General features: G+C 30.3%; 2 protein-coding genes across 4 annotated transcripts in view; both read left to right on the forward strand.

Moving 5' to 3' along the window:
- Window positions 1–5971, forward strand: part of LOC108908385 (leukocyte surface antigen CD53-like) — a 34973-nt gene extending 29002 nt beyond the window's left edge. The window contains exons 4-6 of one of the 2 annotated variants that reach the window (XR_001964367.1): window positions 1540–1743; window positions 4764–5493; window positions 5532–5971. Coding sequence is in view for 1 of the 2 variants with exons in the window: in XM_018712420.1 (XP_018567936.1) it covers window positions 1540–1743; window positions 4764–4838 (279 nt within the window). In the remaining variant the exon portion in view is untranslated. Of the gene's footprint in view, window positions 1–1539; window positions 1744–4763 lie in introns of both variants that reach the window. The other variant, XM_018712420.1, reaches the window with a different exon arrangement.
- Window positions 5972–9213: 3242 nt separating this feature from the next.
- Window positions 9214–24177, forward strand: LOC108908384 (CD63 antigen-like). 2 transcript variants are annotated; one of them, XM_018712419.1, is made up of 5 exons: window positions 9214–9402; window positions 19371–19568; window positions 20472–20651; window positions 21138–21365; window positions 23171–24177. In XM_018712419.1, the coding sequence occupies exons 1-5, from the start codon at window positions 9343–9345 to the stop codon at window positions 23240–23242; spliced, it is 738 nt and encodes a 245-aa protein (XP_018567935.1). In that variant the 5' UTR covers window positions 9214–9342; the 3' UTR covers window positions 23243–24177. The 2 variants fall into 2 exon arrangements, with proteins under 2 accessions (XP_018567935.1, XP_018567934.1); XM_018712418.1 differs by lacking the exon at window positions 9214–9402 and adding an exon at window positions 16292–16419.
- Window positions 24178–24623: the final 446 nt, after the last annotated feature.

Consider the following 24623-nt stretch of genomic DNA (forward strand, 5'->3'; position numbering starts at 1 on the left):
ACTGCACTTTGAAAAATTTTGTACTCAACAACGCCGGGAAATTGATTTTGAAATTCTATGAAACATTCCTCAATAGAATACTTCCATATTCCATCAATCTTGCGTCCATTTCTAAAGTAGGACTCTATGATAAACACTTTTTGTTCTTGAGAAAACACCATTTTAAAAGCTTTTTAAAACGAAAATATTCAAATTGATAGCGGCGATATAGCGCTTTAACAGATGACGTTTAAGTTCATTTGCTATACGCTACGCCCTACGTCCAAATTTTCAGAACCAACTTGACCACGTTTTTATTTGAACGCTCGTTACTTACCACATATTATTACGCGTGCAAATTTTAACACAAGTCTATGAAGGAAATAGTACAGTTTTGAAATAAATCACGTACAGTACCTATTGAAGTATTGTTGTCGACTAACAAATTTGGAAAGGTCTGTTAAAACAGATTACAACTTCGTACGTCATGTCAATAATATATTACAGCTAAATGTCAATAAACAATAAATCTTGACACCGTATTGACATCTTACTCAAAGAACACTCAGACAGAATAGCTGCAAAAATATTAGTGATATGTGATATGTAAAAATAAGAAGTTATAATCATCTCTATTGAAATATAAATCGCAGAATTCAGTCATTTTATTGGAAAAATTGTAATACGTTTTTTTTGTGGAATTATACGAAAATATTTCTTATGTGTTAAATCAATTGTGATAGTTTTTTTGCAAAAAATGAGTGACAAAAATGTAGTAATTTTTTTTATAGTATTTGCTGGTTCTTTTTTAGGAGAAATTATTTTTTTCTTCTGTAAAAACAGAACTATTGAGAGTCGTATTCCAAAGATATAGAAAGTTTTTCCTTAGGAAACACCCTGTATATCTGTTATTATGGTAAACCATATCTCCCTTAATAGTGGAGACAGACCTATTAAACCTTGTGTGATCTGTAATAATTAAAAAATCACCGAATTCTTATTTTTAGTTTCTTATTTGTTGACATTTTCCTTCTATTATTATTCAATCCACAAACTGTAGTGGCTCTCCTCTAAAATTTTGTTTAGATTGTTGTTTTTATAAGTATAATGCATCAACAGATACTAGTCATTTCCGAATATGATTTTATTAATGTATTGTTATTGAGTTTATTGAAACATTAATGTGACAATATGAACTGTATAGTATTTTCGAACACTTGAGCAGTGTGTTAAATTGTTCTATCAATTAATCAAATGTGAGGTGTACTATATAAAATATTTTTGCAAATAGATCTTTTCTTAAGCCTACTGACTTACCACACCGATACGATGAAAACATTTTTGAAACCGCTGACTCCACCGATAGTTCAAATCAAATCAATTTTTTATTAACTTTCTCCAATTTGATTTAGTCATTTTAAGTGGATGTAGAACAACAATACTCTTACATTCCTGTTTTCATTCTTCCCGTGTATTTTCCTTTCATCCTTATTATCCTTGTTGCGTTGTTATTTTTTTTTAAACTTGTGCCTCTAATAACTACTGTTGTTTTTATGTCAGCTTCAATGTTGTGGTGTTGAAGACTCCTCTGATTGGAAATGGCAAGATGGGAAAGTGCCAAACTCCTGCTGCAGTTCTAAGACGGACTGTACGACTATCTCGCATGATGTTTATAGAAGAGGATGCGCAGAGAGTGCCTATAAGTGGTTCAAAAACGGTTTGGACTTGCTTGGAATCCTAGCAATAGCTGTTGCATCCATCGAGGTAAAAAGTTGTTAACTAAAATTGTAGCCAACAAGATAAATCTTTTTTTTTTTTGTTCAAATACCTACTAGGAATTGTATTCCTTAAGTCCAGTTTAACTTTATAATAATTGTTAAGCGTTTAAAAAAGTAAAGAGGCTTTTTCTATAAGGAGTTCAAAAATCCACTACTTTTTTTAATTGAATGAACCCCAAATTTATCCAAACAAAGTATTGTTGCAATCAGTTTTTTACATATATATTTATACACAAACCTATTATTTGACAACTTATTTCAATTCTTTTTGAATGATATATTCCTTTTTATATTTATATGCGTTATAATAGCGATGTTGCATGTTACAGATAATTATGGAAATGTCTATTCTATTCATCTAACTATCTTTCATCCAGATAAATGTATTTGTGTAAAACTTATGTTACTCTGAAGCACTCCCGACTTTGTATTGTTTCTGGACTTGAGAGACGCATTATATGGAAAAATTATCAAGGATTAAAGTTTTTTCAAAATCTACAGGGTGCAGCAAATCAATAAGTCAAGTCTGTCACGACAAAAAGAAAATAATAAATAGCCGCTAACCGCAAAAATGTATCGGTAAAAATTTAATTAAAGTTTGGAAAAACCACTTGTTTTTATAAAGACGTTTCAAGTAATTTCTAGTTTCTTGAGAGTCCCCGATTTTAAGACTAGTCAACACAAATTGAGGATTCCTATCATACAGCAAAATAAAAATTTTACGAAAACGAAAAAAAATTGGAAAATAACCATTTTATCTACAAAAGAGTAGGTAGGTACCTACCTCCAACGACAGACGTGAGTTGGAAAAATAAAAGTTGCACTTCAATTTTTTTAACCGAAATTGCTCAAAAGAGTGACAGTATAACCTTAGGTATAAACGGGTCCAAATTTAATAAAATTCATTTTAAAATCTTAAATTTAATAATATCTACTTATATGTAGCCAAAAAAAAATTTGGTCGCATATTTGTATTTCTTAAAAATTATCAGTCTGCTAGAAAGCCATTGAATTTAGAAATTATTTTGTCTCCTGATATTTTTTCGTAAAACACAGTGTTTTCGAGAGATATGGCAAAATGTGATCGAATGCATATCGTGATATTCGTGATTCGTGATTTATATGAAATTCTACATGTTAATCGTAGGTGGCTGGCGATGCTTCGATCACATTTTGCCATTTTTCTCGAAAACATTGCATTTTAGGAAAAAATATCAAGCGACAAAAAATTTCTAAATTCAATGGCTTTCTGGCGAACTAATAATCACAGCCACACAGAAAAAAAAAGTTGGGTATACTTTTTATGCGACATATATTTTTCGTAGTAATTTGGCCTCCTGAACACGAATCTGGGGTCAGAATTGGCCCATCACGTCACAATTTTTTCCTAACCTCAAAAAACTTATGAAAAATAGTGAAAATTGATGAAAATTTACTGGGAAAATTTGGAAAAAAATTTATTTCCACATCAAATAGTACATTTTTATGAAAAAGACTCAGAATTGAGCTAGAACGTGTGTTTTTTTTTCTAACCTCAAAAAACCGAGCAGTAATCGCTATTTTCAAATTTTGAGCGGATTTTGACCAGATTTTGTATAAAGGGGTTTTTTGGGTCGTTGATTACGAATATGAATTCACATTGTAAAAATTCAAGATGGCTGATCCAATATGGCGGGTGTACTTTTTTGAAATCCACCAATTTCAGTAAAATTTGGCATCATAAGGATTGCTGGTTGATCTCATCTTCATTAATCACACATCTGGAGCCAGATTTTCATAAATCAAGGTAAAATTTGTAGGCAGAGCCATAATTTTAGGCCGAGTAGGCGGCATTTTTTCGGCAAAGTCTCATTTTTAGATTGAAGGCATAAGCAGATGCAGTGATGTGCTGTGTGGCAGTAATGTGTCCTTTTCCTTGAACTTTAAAATTATTAAGAAATAAAAGCATCTAAATGCCATAGGAAAACTGCATAGTAGTTAAAAAAATCTGATTGGAAAACCATAAGCCCATGCACGACTAAATAAATGAAAGAATAAAGAAGAAACTTTTTTGTCTTGTTCCATGGAAACAAGCACATCACACTACACATCATTACATATGTAGAGTCCTTAAGTAATTTGTTTTGAGGTTAGAAAAAAAACACACGTTCTACCCCAATTCTGACAGTGGATTTGAATTCAGCAGTCTTTTATATAAAAATGTACTATTTGATGTGGAAATAAATTTGTTTCCAAATTTTCCCAGTAAATTTTCATCAATTTTTACTATTTTTCACAAGTTTTTTGAGGTTAGGAAAAAATTGTGACGTGAAGGGCCAATTCTGACCCCAGATTCGTGTTCAGGAGGCCAAATTACTACGAAAAATATATGTCGCATAAAAAGTATACCCAACATTTTTTTTTTGTGTGGCTGTGTAATTTTTAAGAAATATAAATATGCGACATTTTTTTTAGCTATAAAAGCCAAGAAAAAGCGCCTTAAGGGGATTTCCCGACAAAAAGCGTAGCACATCAGATTCCACATGTCACAAAACCCCTATTATCAAATTTAGTTAATCTCGTACAACAAGGTTTTGAGATAAAAAAAAATTATTATTCTTAGGGGCAAAAATTAAAAATACGCATTCCCTAAAATTGTCTTAAGAATTTGTGACTAAATTTTGTTGCATTAATTCCGCGACACCTGGTACCTATAACAGAAGACTCACTACCGCGTAAAATAATTTCTTTTTGACAATTCAAATCCTTCAAATCATTTCTTATTCTGAGCTAACTGGCTAGTTTTTGAGCAAATTTTACTCATGTATGTCTATATCTTCAATGGTTGTTGAGCAAATTACCAAAAACTGTGTTCAACCTTCGAAAAATAGTAGAGCCCTTAGGACAAAATGTTGGTCATTTGTTTTTCTGTTTTACTTATTTTGATGCGAGGTATCACCTCTGAATTTTCCCGCAACGTATCTTTGCACGTTTTGATAAAGTTGTAAAATTATTCCTCTTTTTCAGATCATCGGTGCCATATTTGCCCTGTGCCTTTCGAGTTCAATAAAGAACCAGATACGAAGAGAAGCATACGCATGAGTGGTGTAATCGTGAAAACAGGAGATACGGTGTTGCTAGCTTAACCAATGTCAATGTTTCATCGCATCAAGTTTTACTATATCTAGGTTACGTCGAATATTATAAGTGTATTGGTTATTATTACATTACCGATACTGATAAACAATATTTGCATAAATTTTTGTCGTTGTTGATGTCGAAATTTGTCGGAGATTCATAACAGTATTTTAATTATTAGGTATACTACTGTATGTGCAGAACTAAATGTTTAATGAGATTATTTTAACCAAAGGCTTGTAAATGCTCTTTTTTCTCAAAGCAGCAATGTAGTAGGTCCAAATTTATTAGTGATTTGGTTCAAGGTTCATTATGTTTTATTTAGAATAAAATTTTGAATGAACTAGGGGACAAAATATTGATCTGATGAGAAGTGGTGCAGAAATGTTTTTAAAGAATATTTAAAATATATGAGTCGTTTCAATAAATACACAGTTGATTTTAAAATATATTTTTTATAGATATTTACATCTTCTGGCCCTAAGAATGCTTTATTTTGGAAAATATACTCGGTAGAAGAACCTGAAAAATTAAAAGACACTGTAGCCACCATAAATTACTTACTTTATGTCGATATGATTTTATGCAGTTCAAGCCAGTTCAATGGCATTAAGATCTGGTAGTAACACTGTCGAAAGCATTGATCTCTGTCATCAGTGACAAACTTCATGTTTATAAATTTTCTCGTAGTCTAAATGAGGATATTTTATCTCTGCCTGTATATATTTCCATACACCCATGCAGCTAATTTTTCACAACGTAATTACGTAAAATTAAATTTATTTGAGTAACCATGACGTTGAAGGGGTGTGCCACAGAATATTCTAATATACTCGTTAAAGTTAAAAATATACACGGTTTATTTTTTCACGTATGACTGTTATACTAAAATGTATGTGATAATTATATATTTTTGAATCTGTGTACTGTACTCGTAGTATTATTATTGGGAACAACCCAGTGCAATATAATATACAAAGTTAGTAGTACAAAGGAGATTTTACAGCACTAATATATTCTTAAATGTTATTGTATGCAGGTTAGTTATATTGTACTTGATCCACTGTTTTTTTTAATTAATAATTATAATAAATATATTTAAATTAATTTGCTTTATATATTGTTTCCCAGGCTTCGTTATTTATAACTTTGCTTCTTTGTACATGCGTAATGTCCTCCTTAAGATTCAGTTTACAGGTCACAATTTTGTGAATTTCTTTGAAAGTAATATATACAGTATGTCCCCGGTTAGAGTGGAAAAGAGGGAAAATATTTTTGTTTTTCATTTTACGAGAAAAAGGCATTCTTGATTAAAATGTTTGCTTGTCTTTAAAATGCGGTTGGCAGAGAGAACTCTCATCTTGCATGTACAGGGTGATCAGAAAATCGGTAATTATAAAAATCGTTCAAGAACAAACAGCCTTTTGCTCATCATTCTAATATCATTGGTACGAAGAACTGTATTTAGAAATTTTGCCAAAACATTATATTAAATAAATTGTTTGCTGCAACGTAAGCATATTAGAATAACTGTCACTATTACTCAAAAGACCTATCACTTTTCATTATGACGGTTGTTGTCAAACTTGTTTATTCTCCATACCAAAAGCAGATATGTAAAATAAAAAAAACACCTTCATTATACAGGGTGTCTCATAATTAGCTGCCAACCCTGAACAGGCCGATTCTATGATCAAAACTAAGAAAAAAAATAATATGAACATGGGTCCGGAAATGCTTCCTAAGGGCACAGGCCTCCATTGAAGAGGGAGGAATGGAAATCATTTTTTTTCAATATCTCTCAATCGCGTTGTGATAAATGAATGAAATTTGGTATACACAGCTAAATTTTGATGAGCAATTTAATGGACTAATCCATTTATTTCCACAAGGTCCATTGGGGTGGGTACGGGGGGCCCTTGGTACTTTCGTGTGTAACTTTTTCATCTTTGACTTTTTAACAAATTGGACAGCAAATTCCGTTTTCCCGAACTGTTTTACGTTAAAAAGGTACTCTTGTTTCAAATCGTTATCTTTAACGGTTTCTGAGAAAATCGCTCTTGAATTAATCCCACTTTGGTCAATTTCATAGTAATTTAAACAAAAAATAATAATAATAATTTTCCTTTCCTCTCTTTTCCATTTAAAGGATTAATTTTTATTTAATTTAATTTTTTATTATTATTTTTTTATTAAAATTAGATTAAATTTAAACAAAATTTTTTTTTTGTACAACCTCAAATAAAGCATCTAGATACTTGAAAATTTTTTCACATAGAAAAGACCGCTCAACCTTTCAAATGGTTTTTGAAAAATTGAAATCGGTTGATTAGGACGGCTACAGTAAATTTTTAAATTTAATACTCTTTTTTTCTAAGCAATTAGATTACATTTATCAATTTGCAATTTAGTTTTTTTAAAAAATTATAATTTTAAAGTACCCGGAAAGACGCTTCTTTAGAAAAAAGTTAAATTCCGTTTATTGGTTCTCGAGATATAAGCGGTCAAAGTTTATCGGCATTTACCGTTTAAGCAATTTAGCAATAATCTTTGATCTAGTGGCCTCGTTTTTCCGACTTCTAAGCTGGAAAAAATTTTCATATCCGTAAGTTATCGGCAACATAGATAAATCAGCGGAAAAGCTGTCGCTTGCACTCGCGTAAAGTGACTCAAAACACGAAAATTGGGGGTTCAAAATGCGAAGGTACGAAAAAAATTGCATTACCTCGGCTTCTAATGGACTAATTTCAATCTTTTTTTTTCAATCCGATCTCTCGTGAGCCAAGCAATTCGAATATCGTAATGCCAACTGTCTAATTTGCACATATTTTGTTATAAACAAAGTTTATTATTTATACATTAAATCCTATTTTATCCTATGCTATTGCATTTGTTCAATGAAAAAATTTGTTTACGTATTTAGTTCTAATTATTACAGTTATTTAAATAATGTTTGTTTAAACAAATTAAAGAAAAATATATTTGGAAATTAATTTTCTTGTTAAATACAGATAAAATTAAGAAGAAACAGTATTTTAAAATTATAATTTTTGAAAAAAACTAAATTGCAAATTGGTAAATGTATTCTAATTGTTTAAAAATGAAAAAAAAAGTGTTAATTTTACAAATTTATTGTGGCTGTCCCAATCAACCGATTTCAATTTTTCAAAAACCATTTGAAAGGTTGAGCGGTCTTTTCTATGTGAAAAAATTTTCAAGTATCTAGATGCTTTATTTGAAGCTGTGCAACATTTTGAAATTTCGAAAAAATTTTTTCAAAATTTATTTAAAAAAATTATTTTGCGAAAATTACCGATCCGATTTTAATGAAATTTGGTGTGTTGTTTTATTATACTCTAAAGTTAAAGTATTATCCAAAAAACTTGATTATTTTGCCATTTTTTCATGAAGTATTGCTATTTTGTAATATCGGTAATAAATTTAACCATTTTTGACTTAGAGTTAGTATATTGTGTAAAATTCAATTCTAAAACTTTTTTCCTCTTCAATATGCTTTCAGAATGCATAGGTTCCAAGATATAAGTAAAAATCTCAGATAAAATAGGTAATTTTTTAAATTTTCTAAACATTTTTGCAATTTTGAAAATGTTCCGGACCTCGCCCAGATCTAGGGATCTACACTTTTATTATGTAAGTTGTACTGAAGGTAATCCAGGAAAAATTTGCTTGATAAATGATTTTTCTCTCTGGCTTCTGTACTTTCAGTATACCTACTCTACGAAATAGTAGAAAATTTATGCAGAGTGAACTTTTCGAAGGAGCCACAGAAGAATAGCAGGAACATATTGGCATTCAGTGGCGTATGGCTTGTACAAAAAATAAAATAATTCTCACAAACAATTACAGCCAAAGTTTCAATGCAAATTTATCATTACATCCACAAACTGCCATCTCAAACTTTTTAAGTGATTATTCTGTACTTACTCGCCTGAGTACCTACTCTTTTCTAGTTTTCTAACAAACATAAATTCTATTTTCAATTTTTCGTTTTAATTAAAATAATATCACAGGAGAAACAAATTTATGAATAATTGCTAAAGTTCTTATACCTACTATTGTTTAGGTACAAAAATTCATAAATCAAACTGATTAATTAATTGTCTGGCCACATCGCTCTCCCGATTTAATTCCAATCTATGCATTTTTTTATGCTGTCTATTTTTGAACAATAAGTACAAAGCACAAAACCGTCTTAAACTTGTCGCCAACAAAAAGATGCATTCATACCACACCGGGAGCAGATATTTCCGTGACCTATGACCTCTGAGGGTGATATGTTGGTGTTGCCACTCATAGTACAGGTCGAACTAATTGTAAAGTGCCGCTGTCGCTAGTCACGCTTAAATTGGTACGGCGACACAAATGGGAAGTGCAAGTTTGAGCCTTTGATAAACTGCAGTTGTTTTTCGCTGAGAGCGTCTCATTTTTTTTTCAAATCACCTACAAAATGAGCTTCGGTAATACCTGCTTGAAGACCATCAGTGCTATATTCCAAACAACTTTTATAGTAAGTACCAGTTATTCGATACACCTTGCACTTTTTTTATTTGTGGAAAGTTTATTTTGAACTTTGAAGTATGTGAAAACTTTCGGTAAATGTCAGAGAGATCGGAGCTCGACCCCTAAAATTCCAGTGGATCGCTGTATAGAATTTTCGCGTTTATTTTTAATTTTCAGTGTTCGGGACGAAAATAATACCTTTGCGATTCTATCTAGTTTATTTATATTTTTGCCTCCAGTAGCTATCTGACTTGCGTTCGTGTTCACAAAGTGTTAAGCCAGTTTAAATTTATTTCAATTTAGTTTAATGTGCGCAATTTTAATTAGTTAATTGGCCCAATTCAGCTTTAAAAGGGGTGACGAGATAGCAGTTACATAAAAAATGTTGTGGTAGTATCAGGTGTGTCTCTAAATATATTTGCATGTGATTATAAAGCCGTATCTTTTTTCTTTGTTGAAATAGATGTACCAAATTCTCTCTAAGTCTTGCAATTTAGTTTTTTACTATTTAAAAAAATACATAAGTATTCTATTATTAGTTTTCGTATTTTTACTTTATTATAGAGGTTCAAATAGATTCAAAAAATTAATCACTATCTAAACCGATCAAAATAACTTTTAGAGGTAAAAAAAGAAAATTGTTACCTGGACTTTCATAAGTGGAAATGGTAAAGGGGCTTATAATAAACAAAAAAATATAAAAATTGTATCATTGGGTTTTCTGGCGAAAGTTGACGTCAAACAAAAAAGTATCCAACACAAAAGTTGTAGATCATGCAAAAATCCACAACTTTTGTAGTGGTCATTTTTTAACATAACCTGAAAATTTCCGAGAAAAATGAAAAAAACAGGTTTTTTCTGATTTTTCGTTTTTTATTTCTCATTTCCGCAAAAATAATTTAATTTTGACGAAACTTGGTGAAAGTATACCTTTCCCTGTCTTAAATAATCTCAAATTTTTTTAGATAAAAAAATCAAGATGTTTCTGAGATATTCACTTTTTTCGGCCAGAAACATTTTTTTTCAAAGAAAAATTCTACTTAAAAAAATCATCGTACAGAGTTCCGCCGTAATATTTTTTTTCGTTGTGACATATACTTTTTGGTGAAATAAAAAAATCTGTAATCACAGTTCAAAAACATGCTCAAAAATGCAAAAAGTAAAAAATTACTTGCAGCAATTAATTTTTCAGTAATTGTTGATAATTTGTTTAAATTAAAAAAAAATCAAAAACTGATGACGCCATTAAATTGTACGGAAAAAATACAAAAAAAAACTGTCTCATTGTTTGACCCAAAACTATTTTTGTACAGTATTGCTATAAACATAAGTCGCATAGTGAATAAATAAAATAAATAATTATTTTTTCCGTAGTATCGATTAGTGTACTTATTTTTTTTTAAAGTTTGATGAATTCATAGATATACAGTGTGTCCAAGATAAGGATGGGATAGCATTAGGATCTAGGAAACGGTAAGAATGGCTCAGTCAAAAAAGTTGTGTTTCTTTATACCTAACAATATGCTGTTTAGAAAATTTTAAAATTCCGGGTAGTTCCGGAGATATCCGGAAAAACCCGAAATTTTGCAAAATTGTTTATTTTTTTTCTGGCTTTTTAATTAAATTTTAAAATAAATTACATATTTACAATGCCATTTTTTTCGCTCTATACAATGGCGTCAACATTTTTGCAATCCGACGTTTCGTCTTCGAGGGACCATAATAGGGTTAATTTTTTTAAATACGTCGCTGCTATTTTTATGACAAAATCTAGTCATCTTTAATTCTGAATTAGAAGATATTACTATTGTAATCGCTTAAAAAGTTTTTAGCTTGTTTTAGCTATAATTTAAAATTTTTCCTGAGTACGGCTCTGTTGCTTTCAAAATATCTATTGGATGAAGTCATAACAATATAAAAGTCAGTACCGCACAAAATATCCAACAATTTTGTACTACTGTTAGAAATACCAATTAGAAATAATAAAATATTTCATAAATTCGTATTATTTTTTTATTAGGTACATCTTTTTAAATTATGGATTAAAAAAAATGTTGAACATTTTGTGTTGTTTTAACTTTTATTCTCTCCTCTCTGCCTCTCCTCCAATAGATACAGGTATTTTGAAAGAGCTGTACTCAGGAAATTTTTTTAATGATAGCTAAAAACCTTTTTACAATATTACAATAGTAATATCATCTAATACAGAATTTAAAATGACTAGATTTTGTCATAAAAATAGCAGCGATATATTAAAAAAAATCAATCTGATGATGGCTTCTCGAAGACGAAACGTCGGATTGCAAAAATGTTGAGGTCATTGGATAGAGTGAAATTTTCAAAAATACACTTCGCATCAAAATTAAAACACTAGTAAAATTGAGCAACAACTTGAAAATTTGTTTTCTCGCGAACAACTAATCTGATTTAAACTATCTTCTTTTTTAAAGGAAGATTCTTCAATAACGTTAAAGAGATATGTTTGTTTTAATTTAATTTTTATGATATACGGTGCGAAAAGTTGAATCAAAAATCATTTTCTTCACACTTTAAAATTATTATTGGCTTTCTTGAGGAGATTTATAAAAAGTAAAATTTATTTTTCGCCTCCCACTAAATTGCAAAATGTACAAAATCGTAAGGGCAGAGTTTTTATGGACATTGTAGTTGAAACTGTTAACAAAGTTCATTAGAACTTTAAAAACGTACTGGACTACGAGCTCAGCAAGATGCAGATATTTCGAACTATATTGTAGATTTTTTGGTACTGCATGTTTATTTGTTAATAATTATTTTCTTACTGGTACGCTTTTTATGCTGTGTGTTGGTCATATTTTCAGAATCAGCTAAAATCATTGAAGAAACGTCTGAAAGTCCCGAAAGTAGTATTTCGGATTTGGTAAAGTCAAATACGAAGCGATTTCGTTTGATGTACTTCTTACTGTACTTTACCAACCACATGATTGGCACATTTTCCATTAGTATATCTAACGAAAAATCTACAATTAATAGTATAGTAAACGCAAAGCAAAATATTTTCGATATAATGTAATATGAAATAGGAATATCTAACATGATAAATGTCATAAGGACGTCTTGTGGCAGCATATTAATGACAACCAATAACCTCATGTTCATTTTGATTCCGAAAATTTAATTTTTATGTAACATCAATTTTTCAACGCAGAAATGTCCACACAAAAAATTAAAACACTCAAATTATAAGAAACTGACAATTAGAAACAAATTGAGACAGATATCTGTGATTGAAATCTTCGTTCTTTGGTATATAATGACTATTTTTTTAGTTGAAATGTATCAGGTAAGTAATGTAGAAAATAAGTTGTTTAATACTTGAATCAATAAAGAAAATGCTATACATATTAGTATCATGATTCGTTTGGAAAGGTAGTTGATATTTCGGACATGCTACAAACACTTTTGCTTTAATATCAAATAACTCAATGTACACCGGAAAAAGTGTATTTAATGTCCAGAATAACATCCCGTATACTACAAAATAATTTTAAAATGTAATGAAATTGATTTATTGCTAGTCTTATTTGACACAATTTTCTTTTGTTACTGGTATTACCAGAGCTATAAAAAGAAAAAAGATAGAACCAAAGTTGGTACATGATTTAGGTTTATTGCTGGTCTTCTTTGACTATGATTTAAAGTTAATTGAAGCACTACAAGGTGTTCATTGGGGATGACTCATCCCTAAAATTGTACCGAACTTTTTTTTCAGTGAGCAAATTGAAAAATAATATCAATTCACAGCATAATTTAATTTAAATTTTTTTTTTACTCTTGTTAAATTTTAAAAAACTTTATGGTTTTCTAGAAACACCGTATTAACTGACACAAGATTTTTAAGTGTTCATTAGAAAATAATCAAAATGTCAGTAGTAGGCTATGAATTTATCTTTCAAACTTGTAAGTTAATAATAAAATTATTTTATTTCAACAATTCTTCCACACTTCTTCTACAGTTTCCTTCGCAGAAATCCAGCCGTTTCCAACAACAATCAGAGGCAATTGTTGCAATAAAATAATTTTATTAGGTACTAACCGAGAAGTTTGAAAGATAAATTCATTGTCTACTACTGACTTGTTTTTATTATTTTCTAATGAACACTGTTAAAATCTTGTGTCAGTTAATACGGTTTTTCTTGAAAATCATAAAGATTTTTAAAATTTAACAAGAGTAAAAAAAATTTTAAATTGAATTCTGTTGTGAATTAATATTACTATTTTCAATTCGGTCAATGAAAAAAAAGTTCTGAACAATTTTAGGGGTGAGTCATCCCCAATGAACACCTTGTAGTGATTCAATTAACTTTAAATTATAGTCAAAGAAGACCAGTAATAAACCTAAATCATATACCAAATTTGGTTCTTCTGCGGTAAAGCGTTGTAGAGATATTAATTTTTTTCGAAATTTATTTCCCCACTTTGGGGGCTAATAACTCCTCAGGGGTGCAACATTTTATATAGGTAAGATTGGTTAAATTACAATATTTTGGACACCCCTACATGGACTTGCCCTGTGTCGGTTCTTATGCGGGACACTCTGTATACAGGGTGTCCCGTTTATGTTTCAAAAAAACTTGTGTGCAAGTTCGTCATGGGAAAATAATAGGGGTAGTTCATGTAACATTTTTTTTTGGACACACTGTTTTCGAGATACAGTATGTTGAAGTTATTACTTACCAAATGGTTCTCCTTAATTATCTTTAAATCGGCTAAAGATAAAAATGTCAAAATTTGTACACGAGTAAATATCAAGTGTGCGTTAAGAATAATGTGCGAACAGGTTCTTTCTGAAAAGCAGTGCCGCCGATACAGGTAATTGGAGGGGTACAATCGAAAAAAATATATTAAAAGTCAAAAATTATTACATTTCTAAACGGTTCTGTAAACTATAAAGCATACTATAAAAAAAAGTATACTTGTCGAAATTCGGTGGCATGTACCATTTTCGAGAAAAATGAAGTTGCATTTTTTGCTCACATAAAGCGACACAAAATATTAAATTGAAAGAGGACTTTACCATTGAATGAGCTGAAGATATTTAGATACCAATAGTATTTGCGTTGAAGATTATAATTTTAATTTGTTACGTATAACAGGAAACAGTTAATTGTAAAACATTTTATTAACTAAAAAAAATTAGAATTTATTTTAAGTTTCAGCTTGTTGTAAACTAACATTTAAAAAAGTAAATCAAAATAAACGGATTATGGTAATTAATTGTCTATTAATAACTAATTTTAGCTTTTGTAAACTACTACACTACCATTATTAAAATAAACAATTATTGTTGAATGGGCTGAATTGTTGATGGACATGAATGCTTAAAAAAGTGATAAGAACAGAAAAATATTAGGAAGTAGACTCGGAGACATACAGAACAAAACAGCTGCACAATAATTAATAAATGAGCAAAACTCGAAATACTACAGTAGATTCTGAAATTATCCCCCATTTTCTTCTATGCAACTTCATTTTTCTCGAAAAGGTACATGCTACCGAATTTCAACAAGTATACCTTTTTTTTGTAGTATGCTTTAGAGTTTACACAACCGTTTAGAAATGTAATAAATTTTGAATTATAACATTTTTTTTTTCGATTGCACCCCTCCAATTACTTGTATCGGCGACACTGCTTTTCAGAAAGAAACCTTTTGCACATTATTCTTAACGCACAACTGATGTTTACTCGTGTACTAATTTTGCCATTTTTATCTTTAGCCGATTTAAAGATAATTAAGGAAAACCATTTGGTAAGTGACAACTTCAACACTCTGTATCTCAAAAACAGGGCGTCTAAGAAAAAACTTTACATGAACTACCCCTATTATTTTTCGATGAGGAACTTGCACACAAGTTTTTTTGAATCATGAACGGGTCACCCTGTATATTTTTTAATTGGTTGAATACCTTTAAAGTGTTTTTTTTTCTTTATACTTTGGGTATTTTGCCACCCTAGAATAAATTTAAAAATTAGTGAAATAAATTCTTGTGTCAAAAGAATCAGTCAAGGGTTATTTTTATGAAAATGGTTTTGTCTAAACTAAAATTTCACATTGAAAAAAGCAGACAAATACGAAATACAAAAAACACTTTAAAAAATGTTAATTTACATTTCAAAAATCTATATTTTCGACTTCTCAACTTATTCTGACTTTTCGTTTTAGTTACTTTTAACAGTTTAAATTTGTTTTAGAAAAATTTAAACAAAGGCAAAACTGTTTTCATAAAAATAACCCTTAACTGACATTTTTGGCGCAAGGATATATTTCACTAATTTTTAAAATTATCCATTGGCGGAAAAATATCCAAAAAATAAAGAAAAACACGAAAACAATGCCACAAATAAATAATTTCAAGCAATATATTTAGAGCAGGGTAAAAAAAAATGTGCAAGCTAATTATAAAATGTGTAAAACATATTTAACAAGCAGTAAAAACAGTTTGCAAGACTTTTTATCATTTCCATATATTATTTACTTCGCTAAATGTGTAAAACTAAAAAATAATCAGTTTGCAATTAAGGAACATTTAGCAATTTATCAGTGTTTATTTATTTTCAAATTAAAAACTTATTAATACACAGTCGGTAATTTAATACCAATAAATTTACTGACATTTCGGATTCAAGAATAATTATGCGGCAACCGACACGGTTTCCCCCGACTGCTAAATCAAGCAGACGTGTTCTGATAGACCACAAATTTTCCATTTGAATTCATAACTCCTTTGAAGGCTGAAAATGGGCAGGATCGTTATATTTCGTGCAGAGCATCCAGAGGAATGAGAATGGCAGACTTTCCGCCTTTTATAGTCCAGCATGTCGACGCCATTTAGTCTCCGAGATATTTGCAGTCGCCTCTAAGGCCGAATCGATAAAATGAATACTGTTAATTAGTATAAACTTACGGTTTGTTTTTCGAGTGAAATGGGGTGGTGTGATGCTGTTACGCTTTGCCTCAGTGGGGCATATGCCACCTTCTTTTTGGTAAGAATCGATTTTCTCTCCCTAATAACACCTTTTAATCATTTTAATGCACGTTGTAGAATGCAGGGCAGCCGTTTGAGTGGTGAGTTAACGATTTATTTTAGAACGAGTGGCTTATTTGCTTTGTTAGACTATGATGCAATGATGTACTGTATAATCCATTCGCGAGACCGTGTCACGGTGCTCTTTCTACAGAGTGTTTCTCGGAAAAATACTCCTAAAAATGTGTTTCGGAAATTTCGTTATATTTCGAGTTAATTTGAGTTAGTTTTCGGTAACAAATACCTCAAATAACGTGACAACGCTAAATAATGTATTCAGGAGTCCCGCAAGGGTCAGTCCTGGGGCCACTGCTGTTTGTTATTTTTATTAATAACTTAACTGAATGCCTCGATGTCAACTATTTATTCTCTACTGATTGTACTAGATTGCAAGATAATCTTGACAGATTAACAATTGGTGTTCATGTAATAATCTACCTCTGAATGTAAGCGAATGTAAAATTATGTCTTACAGTCGACGCAAAATTAATCTAGATTTTGATTATAAAATTGGTGAATCCTTTCTAAATAGAGTTACGCAATTTACTGACCTTGGTGTTACATTTGATACTAGATTATCGTTTGACGAGCACATTAGTTTAATAACCAAATCTGCTTATAAAAATTTAGGCTTTATTTGCGTAATTCTAAGGACTTTTTTTTAATAGTCTGCCTTAAACCAATGATGTTTTCAATTATATTCCTTTTTAAAATTATAAATAATACTTTAAATGAAGACTCGTTAGTTTCAAGAATTTTATATCTAGACTTAATTTTAGATTTCTCTCTGCTTTACAATTACCCACATCTCGTACAAATTTACTAATAGCATCTCCCCTATATCAAATGATTTTCAATTATTAAAAGTATGAAGATCGACTTGATATTTTTTTTTTTTTGCATTCTATGAGTAACATAAAAAATTGTTTGTCTAGTAAATGTAATTCTTATCTTGTATATATATTAGTTCACTTATTTGTTTTATTTGTCAGTTATTGTTTACAATTAAGTTCTTTTGTCTGGATTTTATATTTTGATTGCTCTATTTTGTGTAGAACTTATATTTTCATATTTAATGTTAGTTTGTCTTTTTTTATATTTAGTTAAGGCTTTCTGCTTTAACTTGTCCTGGAATTGGGACTTTGTCCTGTTGGATATTGTAATTTCTAAATAAATAATTAATTAATTAATATTATAAAATTTTCTTGCAATAAAAGAAATTCATTTCTTGTGAAACTTTAGGAAAATACTTGTCATAAATGAACATAATTACAATAGTTTTTTTGTACAAGATGATTTTTTTTGTCTTATGAACTATATGTCTATCTTCTCTTTTTTCGCGATACAGAGCAACAAAATAAAATTGTTTAAATAGAATTTTTACTAAAATTTCCAAACGGTGCGAAATATTTTTATAAAATTTGGTATTCCGGGGTTTTTAAGGACGCCAAATACGCTGGTATAATTATTTTTTGGATATTTCATAGAGGGCGCTAGTTATGCTACATTCCTATTACCTTTTAAGTTCTAATTTTTTTAAGGTTAGGGTTTTTACCAGTCGGGCTCCAATTTTTTATGTACAATTTTATTTTCTAAAAATAATGTATTCTTGTTAGAACTTCCTAATGTGGACGGTTTTCGAAAAAAAGGCTTTCAATTAAACTCTTACAATATTACGGTGTATAAAATAAGTGACTTTTCTCAAAGTAGACTTATGTCAAAACTTATTGATGGATATCTTATAAACAACGCATACATTGTTAGTAATATTTTAAACTCTAATTAACTTTATATCAAAATTTTAGTGATTTTAAGTGACTGTAGTTAGTAATGACTAATTACAGTCACTAAAATTTTGATATAAAGTCAATTAGAGTTTAAAATATTACTAATAATGCATGCGTTGTTTATAAGACATCCATCAATAAGTTTCGACATAAGCCTACCTTGAGAAAAGTCATTTATTTATACACCATAATATTGTAAGAGTTTAATTAAAAGCCTTTTTTCTCGAATATCATCCACATTAGAAACTTCTAACAAGGGTACATTATTTTTAGAAAATAAAATTGTACATTAGAAATTGGAGCCCGAATGGAAAAACCTAACCTTAAAAAAATTAGAACTTAAAAGGTAATAGGACTGTAGCATAACTAGCGCCCTCTATGAAATATCCAAAAAAATAATTAGACCAACGTATTTGGCATCCTTAAAAACCCCGGAATACCAAATTTCATAAAAATATTTCGCACCGTTAGGAAATTTTAGTAAAAATTCTATTTAAAAAATTTTATTTTGTTGCTCTGTATCGCGAAAAAAGAGAAGATAGACATATAGTTCATAAGACAAAAAATTCTTATTTTTTGTCGTACTATCACCCCCTGTATTTACGGGAAGTCTTTCTGAAACACACTGTATTATACCTGCAAGGGACCTAACAATAATATATATTTTTTTCTTAATAAAAACCTTCTTTTCGTTTTTGATAGTAGCTTGCTTATTGTTAGAAATGGACCCAACAAACCCTTTAGGACTACGCTTGATTGGGAACGTTCCATCCAAATATGTAAAAATATATAGGGTGTTCCATTTAAATTAACATCCGCGGCCATTTTGTTTGACTTCATTTGTTCTTCTACTATCATTTTCAAAAATTTCATAAAAAATCGTGCAACTTTTGTATTTCACATTTTTTTATAACTCTAAAAACAAAAAAAGTTAGTAGGAGTGAATCACCCTGTACTTTAACGTAAAATTGTTTCTTTGACGAAAAATATATCCAGATTTATTCCGATGATGGTCATAATTTGAACAGCGAAAGGTCAAAGGGTGTCGGACAACTTTAACAATAAAGAAGGCATTTGTATTATTCTATGGTTACTTTGATTCAAATTCATCTTTTGTTTTCAGATTGCTGGACTGGCTCTAGTAGCGTATGGATCATTCACAGCTTACATCATCCTTGTCACAAATAGTGAACAAGTTATAAAAGAATACGTTACCATTCTTCCGTCGGCAATTACGATACTCTTTGGACTGGTACTAGTGATATTAGTAATCGTAGGCTGCTGTGGGATTTGTAGAGAATCAAAATATTGCGTCGAATCAGTAAGTATGCCCATTTTAAAAAGTACATAACTTGCTTTTTTCAGCATATTTTTAGGTAAAGTCTTTTAAATTTCTGTTTGTCCCATAGAAATATATGAACAACATGCTTTTGTTCGTTTTCTTAAATCGTACTTAACAGAGAGGCAACAGTTGTTCAGTGTGATAGTTTCAGTCCATCAAAATTTAAAGTCACTTCTGGTGTTCCACAAGGTTCAGATTTAGGACCACTGTTATTTCTCCCGTTTCTTAATGATTTACCTAATGCATATAGTATTAATCTTCTTTTTGCAGATTTAAACTGAATATATTTATATTATACAATTTCAAGAAGTGATTGTGTTAAAGGATTTATATATTTTCTTTGATTCTAATCTTACATTTGTTACTCAAATTCATTTGCACTAACCAAATGAATGCCAATAAGACTTTAGGTTTTATATCAAGTAGAATATGCTTAAAGGCGTTTTTTGAAGCACATTTGTTTTAAGGAAGATGTCAACTATCGTTCCATTATTGAACAAATTTGATATTATTTCCGACGGAAATGATCAATCATATTGTTTTTCTATAATTAGATGCATGATAATATAAACTATAATAGTCTCCATAGATAAATATGTATTTTAGTACTGCGTGCTGGTTCAAAATATACCCGAGTATATGATATTAATTTTTCGTCATTGAATACAGTAAAAAACATTGTTTACAAATATGAACAACTGTAGGTGTACCTATTTCCCTAGTTTTTATCAAAATATACTTTGCGGTTTTATTATGATAAATTGTATTAAATTCACTCTTGCAATCTTTTTATAATTCCCTGTAACTGGGTTTTCCTGATGGAAATAAATCGTATTATTTTAAGTTATGTGTTGAAATTCATACATTCATTTTATTTTTCAGTACGCCTCATTTCTAATTTTGCTGGCCTTCTCACAGCTGGCTTTTGGAGGATACTGCATTATCGTTTATGGAAATCCTAACTACACAAGAAGCTTATCCATGCGAATAAGCGCAGACATAGAAAATGCCGTAACAAATTATAAAGACAACCCCGAAAAGATGGACAACATACAAAATTGGGTAAGCTGTGACGGTATATGAAAAATAAACGAAAGTTTTATTTCTATGATATAGAGCCTCTATAAATGATTACAAACCACTTGACCCCAGTGCTTAGACAACCAACATTGCACGGCGGGTACTGTCAACTTAAAATCTCTTGGTCTTAGCGCCATCAACATTGATGAATCATTTAATACGATTACAGATTAATTAACTGTTGTCAAGAACTACACCAATCACAAGTTGGTAAAACAGAATGTTTTGTTATAACATAACCTCGATGTCATTGTTTTAATAATTTCTAATTTTACCAAAATTTTATGAATAATATGAAATTAAATAAACGTCTCTTCGTTTGTCAGACAGTAGAGTAAAGTGACATGACAAATAATCTGTGATATGACACTCGACAGTGACACGACAGAGCTGACACATTGTGAAGAACACATACGAACTTGTCTAGTACCTTTGAGTTTATAGAGTGATGACATGCTTCCGTTCTAGATGAAATGTTGTGGTCACGTAAATGCCGTAAACGAGTATAATTTCTACCGTGGTCAATTGCCGAACCAAAGTGAACTACCCCCTTCCTGTTGTGGCGGATCAATCGTGACCTGCACTTTTGACACAAATGAGCTTCACACCAAAGGTTGTTCCGAAACCGTCTCACAATTCACGATCGTGACGAACTACATTATGGGGTGGATTTCTGTGGTCGTTGGCAGCACTGAGGTGAGACATTTAAGAATATTGTAGGTTAAATATGAATTTTACCTGCTCCTACTATAGTAAATAGACTATTAATACATTGTTTTTTTGATTGCTAATACATCAACTCCTGTATTAGTCAGTAACGTTGCCGATGTTCTTCGGAATGAATGGCCTGTATATGTTTCAGGATGTTCTAGTTTCAAAAACTGTGCAATCTTATTAGAAATCATAGAAAGGGTATTTTTGCCGACTGGTTCGTTGTAACATCTACCTGGTTTATGGTGTATAAAAAGCGTGAAGTTTCAATTTTAATTTCCAATCTAATCTTGATATATTTCTTGAGAATTTCTAGGTGAAACAGAACCCAAACGATACGTAATTGTAAACGTACGTGACATACCTACCATCTTTAGAATCTGGCATTGTAACTTCAATAATGTCATCTAAATTTTTGAAATTGACGTTCAAAGTAACTTTGCATAACTCATCAGAACGGCATGCTCTTACAATACCTAAGACCGTCACTACCTTCATGAGCAAATATGTGTTATCGGGTGCCTGAACGAACAAATCGTTGACTTGTTCTCTTGTAAAAACGTTTGACTTTTTAGGTGTATAGCCGTCATTCTTACGTTTAATCCAGATTTTATAAATGTTACTAAATGTAATAACCATCCAATTACCATAAATATTCATTCATAATAGGTAATTAATAAAATGTAATGTTAATCAAATATTTCTATTTATTTGTTCATAAAATTTATAACTCGAAATCGCTTTTATCCCTAAGGAGGTAAATTACCTCACTCACCTCCCGTTGTTCATAGCAACTTCCACTTCTACGGTAAAATCCATTTACCTCCTTGAAAACAATGTATTAATAGTTTATTTACTACAGCGGAAGCAAATAAACTTACTTCCGGGACATGCAGTGGTTGGTATGTATATATTATTATCTTGTAGATATCGGATTTGGTCTTGCAAGAACCACGAAGGTCAAGGCTTAGGGTTTCATTAATGATGATTAGTACTATTATGCGAGACATTTTAGAAATAAATAGAGACTACAGCGCTAAAGAGCTAAGACGATAGCTTTATAAATTAAGTTTAAGGCAGCTTCACATTTGGCTTAGTGTTGGTAATCAATACAATTAGTTTAATATCTTTTTAGATATAAAGTTATTTTACGTACCCAAATATTTCACGGACGTCATTACTTCACGTCCATTTTTAGTCCAGGGCTGCAGTATTAGCCCGCGTTTTCAAGTTTATGACATTAGACCTAAAAATGGACATTTGTCGTCATGAAACATTTTCCAACAAACTGTATCTTAAAGTTCTGCTCAAATTCGCATCTACATATTTATTTGCATGAAAAGTATCTACGACATATTCAATCGCTGCTGTCGAACACTTAGTATAGCCTTCTACAAAGCTAAAGAAACAAGAATATTAGAATATTATTATTGGAAATGGTCCATCTAGAAAATGTAAGAGAAAACTATCTCCAACATTTAAATAATTTGTATTTTAAAAGCTTCAAACCCTCCTGATTTCGACACCTGTGATTATTTTTAAACTTTACATCAATACAGCTATTATGTAGGAATTGGACTATACTAAATTTGAAAATGTCTTGAATGATTTTTTAGTAATATTCCTGTTAGTTTTTATATTATAATGATGTAGGTACAGAACTTTGTTCACTTTTCGCTAATCACGTAACCATCACCAATATACTGAAACTGTTAGTAAAAATGTACCTGTATATATTATTATAACAGTAGACTAAATGTAATTGTATTAACTTAATTTTAATTTTCTAGCTAATCGCTGCTTTATTGGGAATATGTCTGTCCTGCTGTATATGGAGGAACCAAATTGGGAGCTGGAGATAACTGCTAGTTGCACAATTTACCGTAAAATTGTTTTACTGGGAATTGTTTTCAGTAAGACTTGACCAAATATGTAAAAACAGCATAATTTAACTATGCCTTTGCCAATTTGACAAGTTGTTAATTTAGGCGTTTTTTGCAGTTGATGATATTGCAATCTCAGATGTCATTTCTGACAATATCAGAAAGATATAATCAAATTTAGCCAATTATATTGTACTATAAAAAAATTCTTAATAAGAAACTTATGTTTTTTTTAATTACTTTATTACATGTTGATAACATCTCGAATCAAAAGTGTCATCAAAAGAGGGAATTTGCGTTTATTACGATTATGCAGAATGACAAAGCAAGACAAGACAATAACTGGAATAAAAATCGAATTTTTAAACACATAGAAAGGATAATTTTACTCGTTTAATAATTGTTCAAGTATTTCTTAGATGTACCTATATCAGCTCAATAAACTCTGATGCCAAAAATTTGCACACTGAAGAATAATATATAGCCTATTATAGCCTACAATATTTTGATCAAAACGCTTTTTTTCAATATGTAACTCAGCTATACACAACTAAGGTAAATATGATAATAATATGTATCTGTAAATTAATTATGTTGTCACTAGTTTTATCGGATTTATTTAACTACAAAGAATTCATAATAATTGTGCATGTTTTGATCACCATTCATTATAGTCATTTATTCTAAGCATGAATTTTAAATTTATGGGTGACATTTTATAATACAATGGATTCATTAGGGTCCATTTATTGTGAATTGTTATTCGTTATTATTTTTACTCAGTTTAATATTTAAGTATATTGTTAGAATAATAAAATGTTTATCAAATTGTTGATATTATAGCTTTTAAGAGATCTTTTCTACGAAAGGTTGTAAACATTAATTTTGTTTATGCTATAAAAATTCCTCTATAACGAATTTGTTTTATTTTGTTCTAATCTAATGCAAATAATTAAAGGGTCAAAATAATTTCCGAAATTTTTCCGTGATTTTTGACACTGTATTTAGGTGAAAAATGATCGCAACGGGTATTAAAAAAAAGCATTTTGAAGCTCTAAGATTCTAGTTTTTAGATCTTTCGGTCGAAAATTTTTAGGAGCTACAGTTATCATGCAATTCCATGAAATGGCGCTTTTTTTCCGAGTCCACGGAAATTTTTTTCAGTTAAGCCATTGCATGGACCAGGTAGCTTGTTTATTTAGCTTCAATTTCGTTTTTTTTTAAATTTCAATACGACATTTTTCATCGAAATATCGGACTTTTAATGGAAAAGGACTCTTTTGTCTTCAATCATCGATATCTCGGGTGACAAACGGTCATATAGAGAATTGAAGGGTAGTTTCAAAAACTGGAATAAATT

The sequence above is a fragment of the Anoplophora glabripennis genome, unplaced genomic scaffold (assembly GCF_000390285.2).
Source record: "Anoplophora glabripennis isolate ALB-LARVAE unplaced genomic scaffold, Agla_2.0 scaffold202, whole genome shotgun sequence".
Lineage (NCBI taxonomy): Eukaryota > Metazoa > Arthropoda > Insecta > Coleoptera > Cerambycidae > Anoplophora > Anoplophora glabripennis.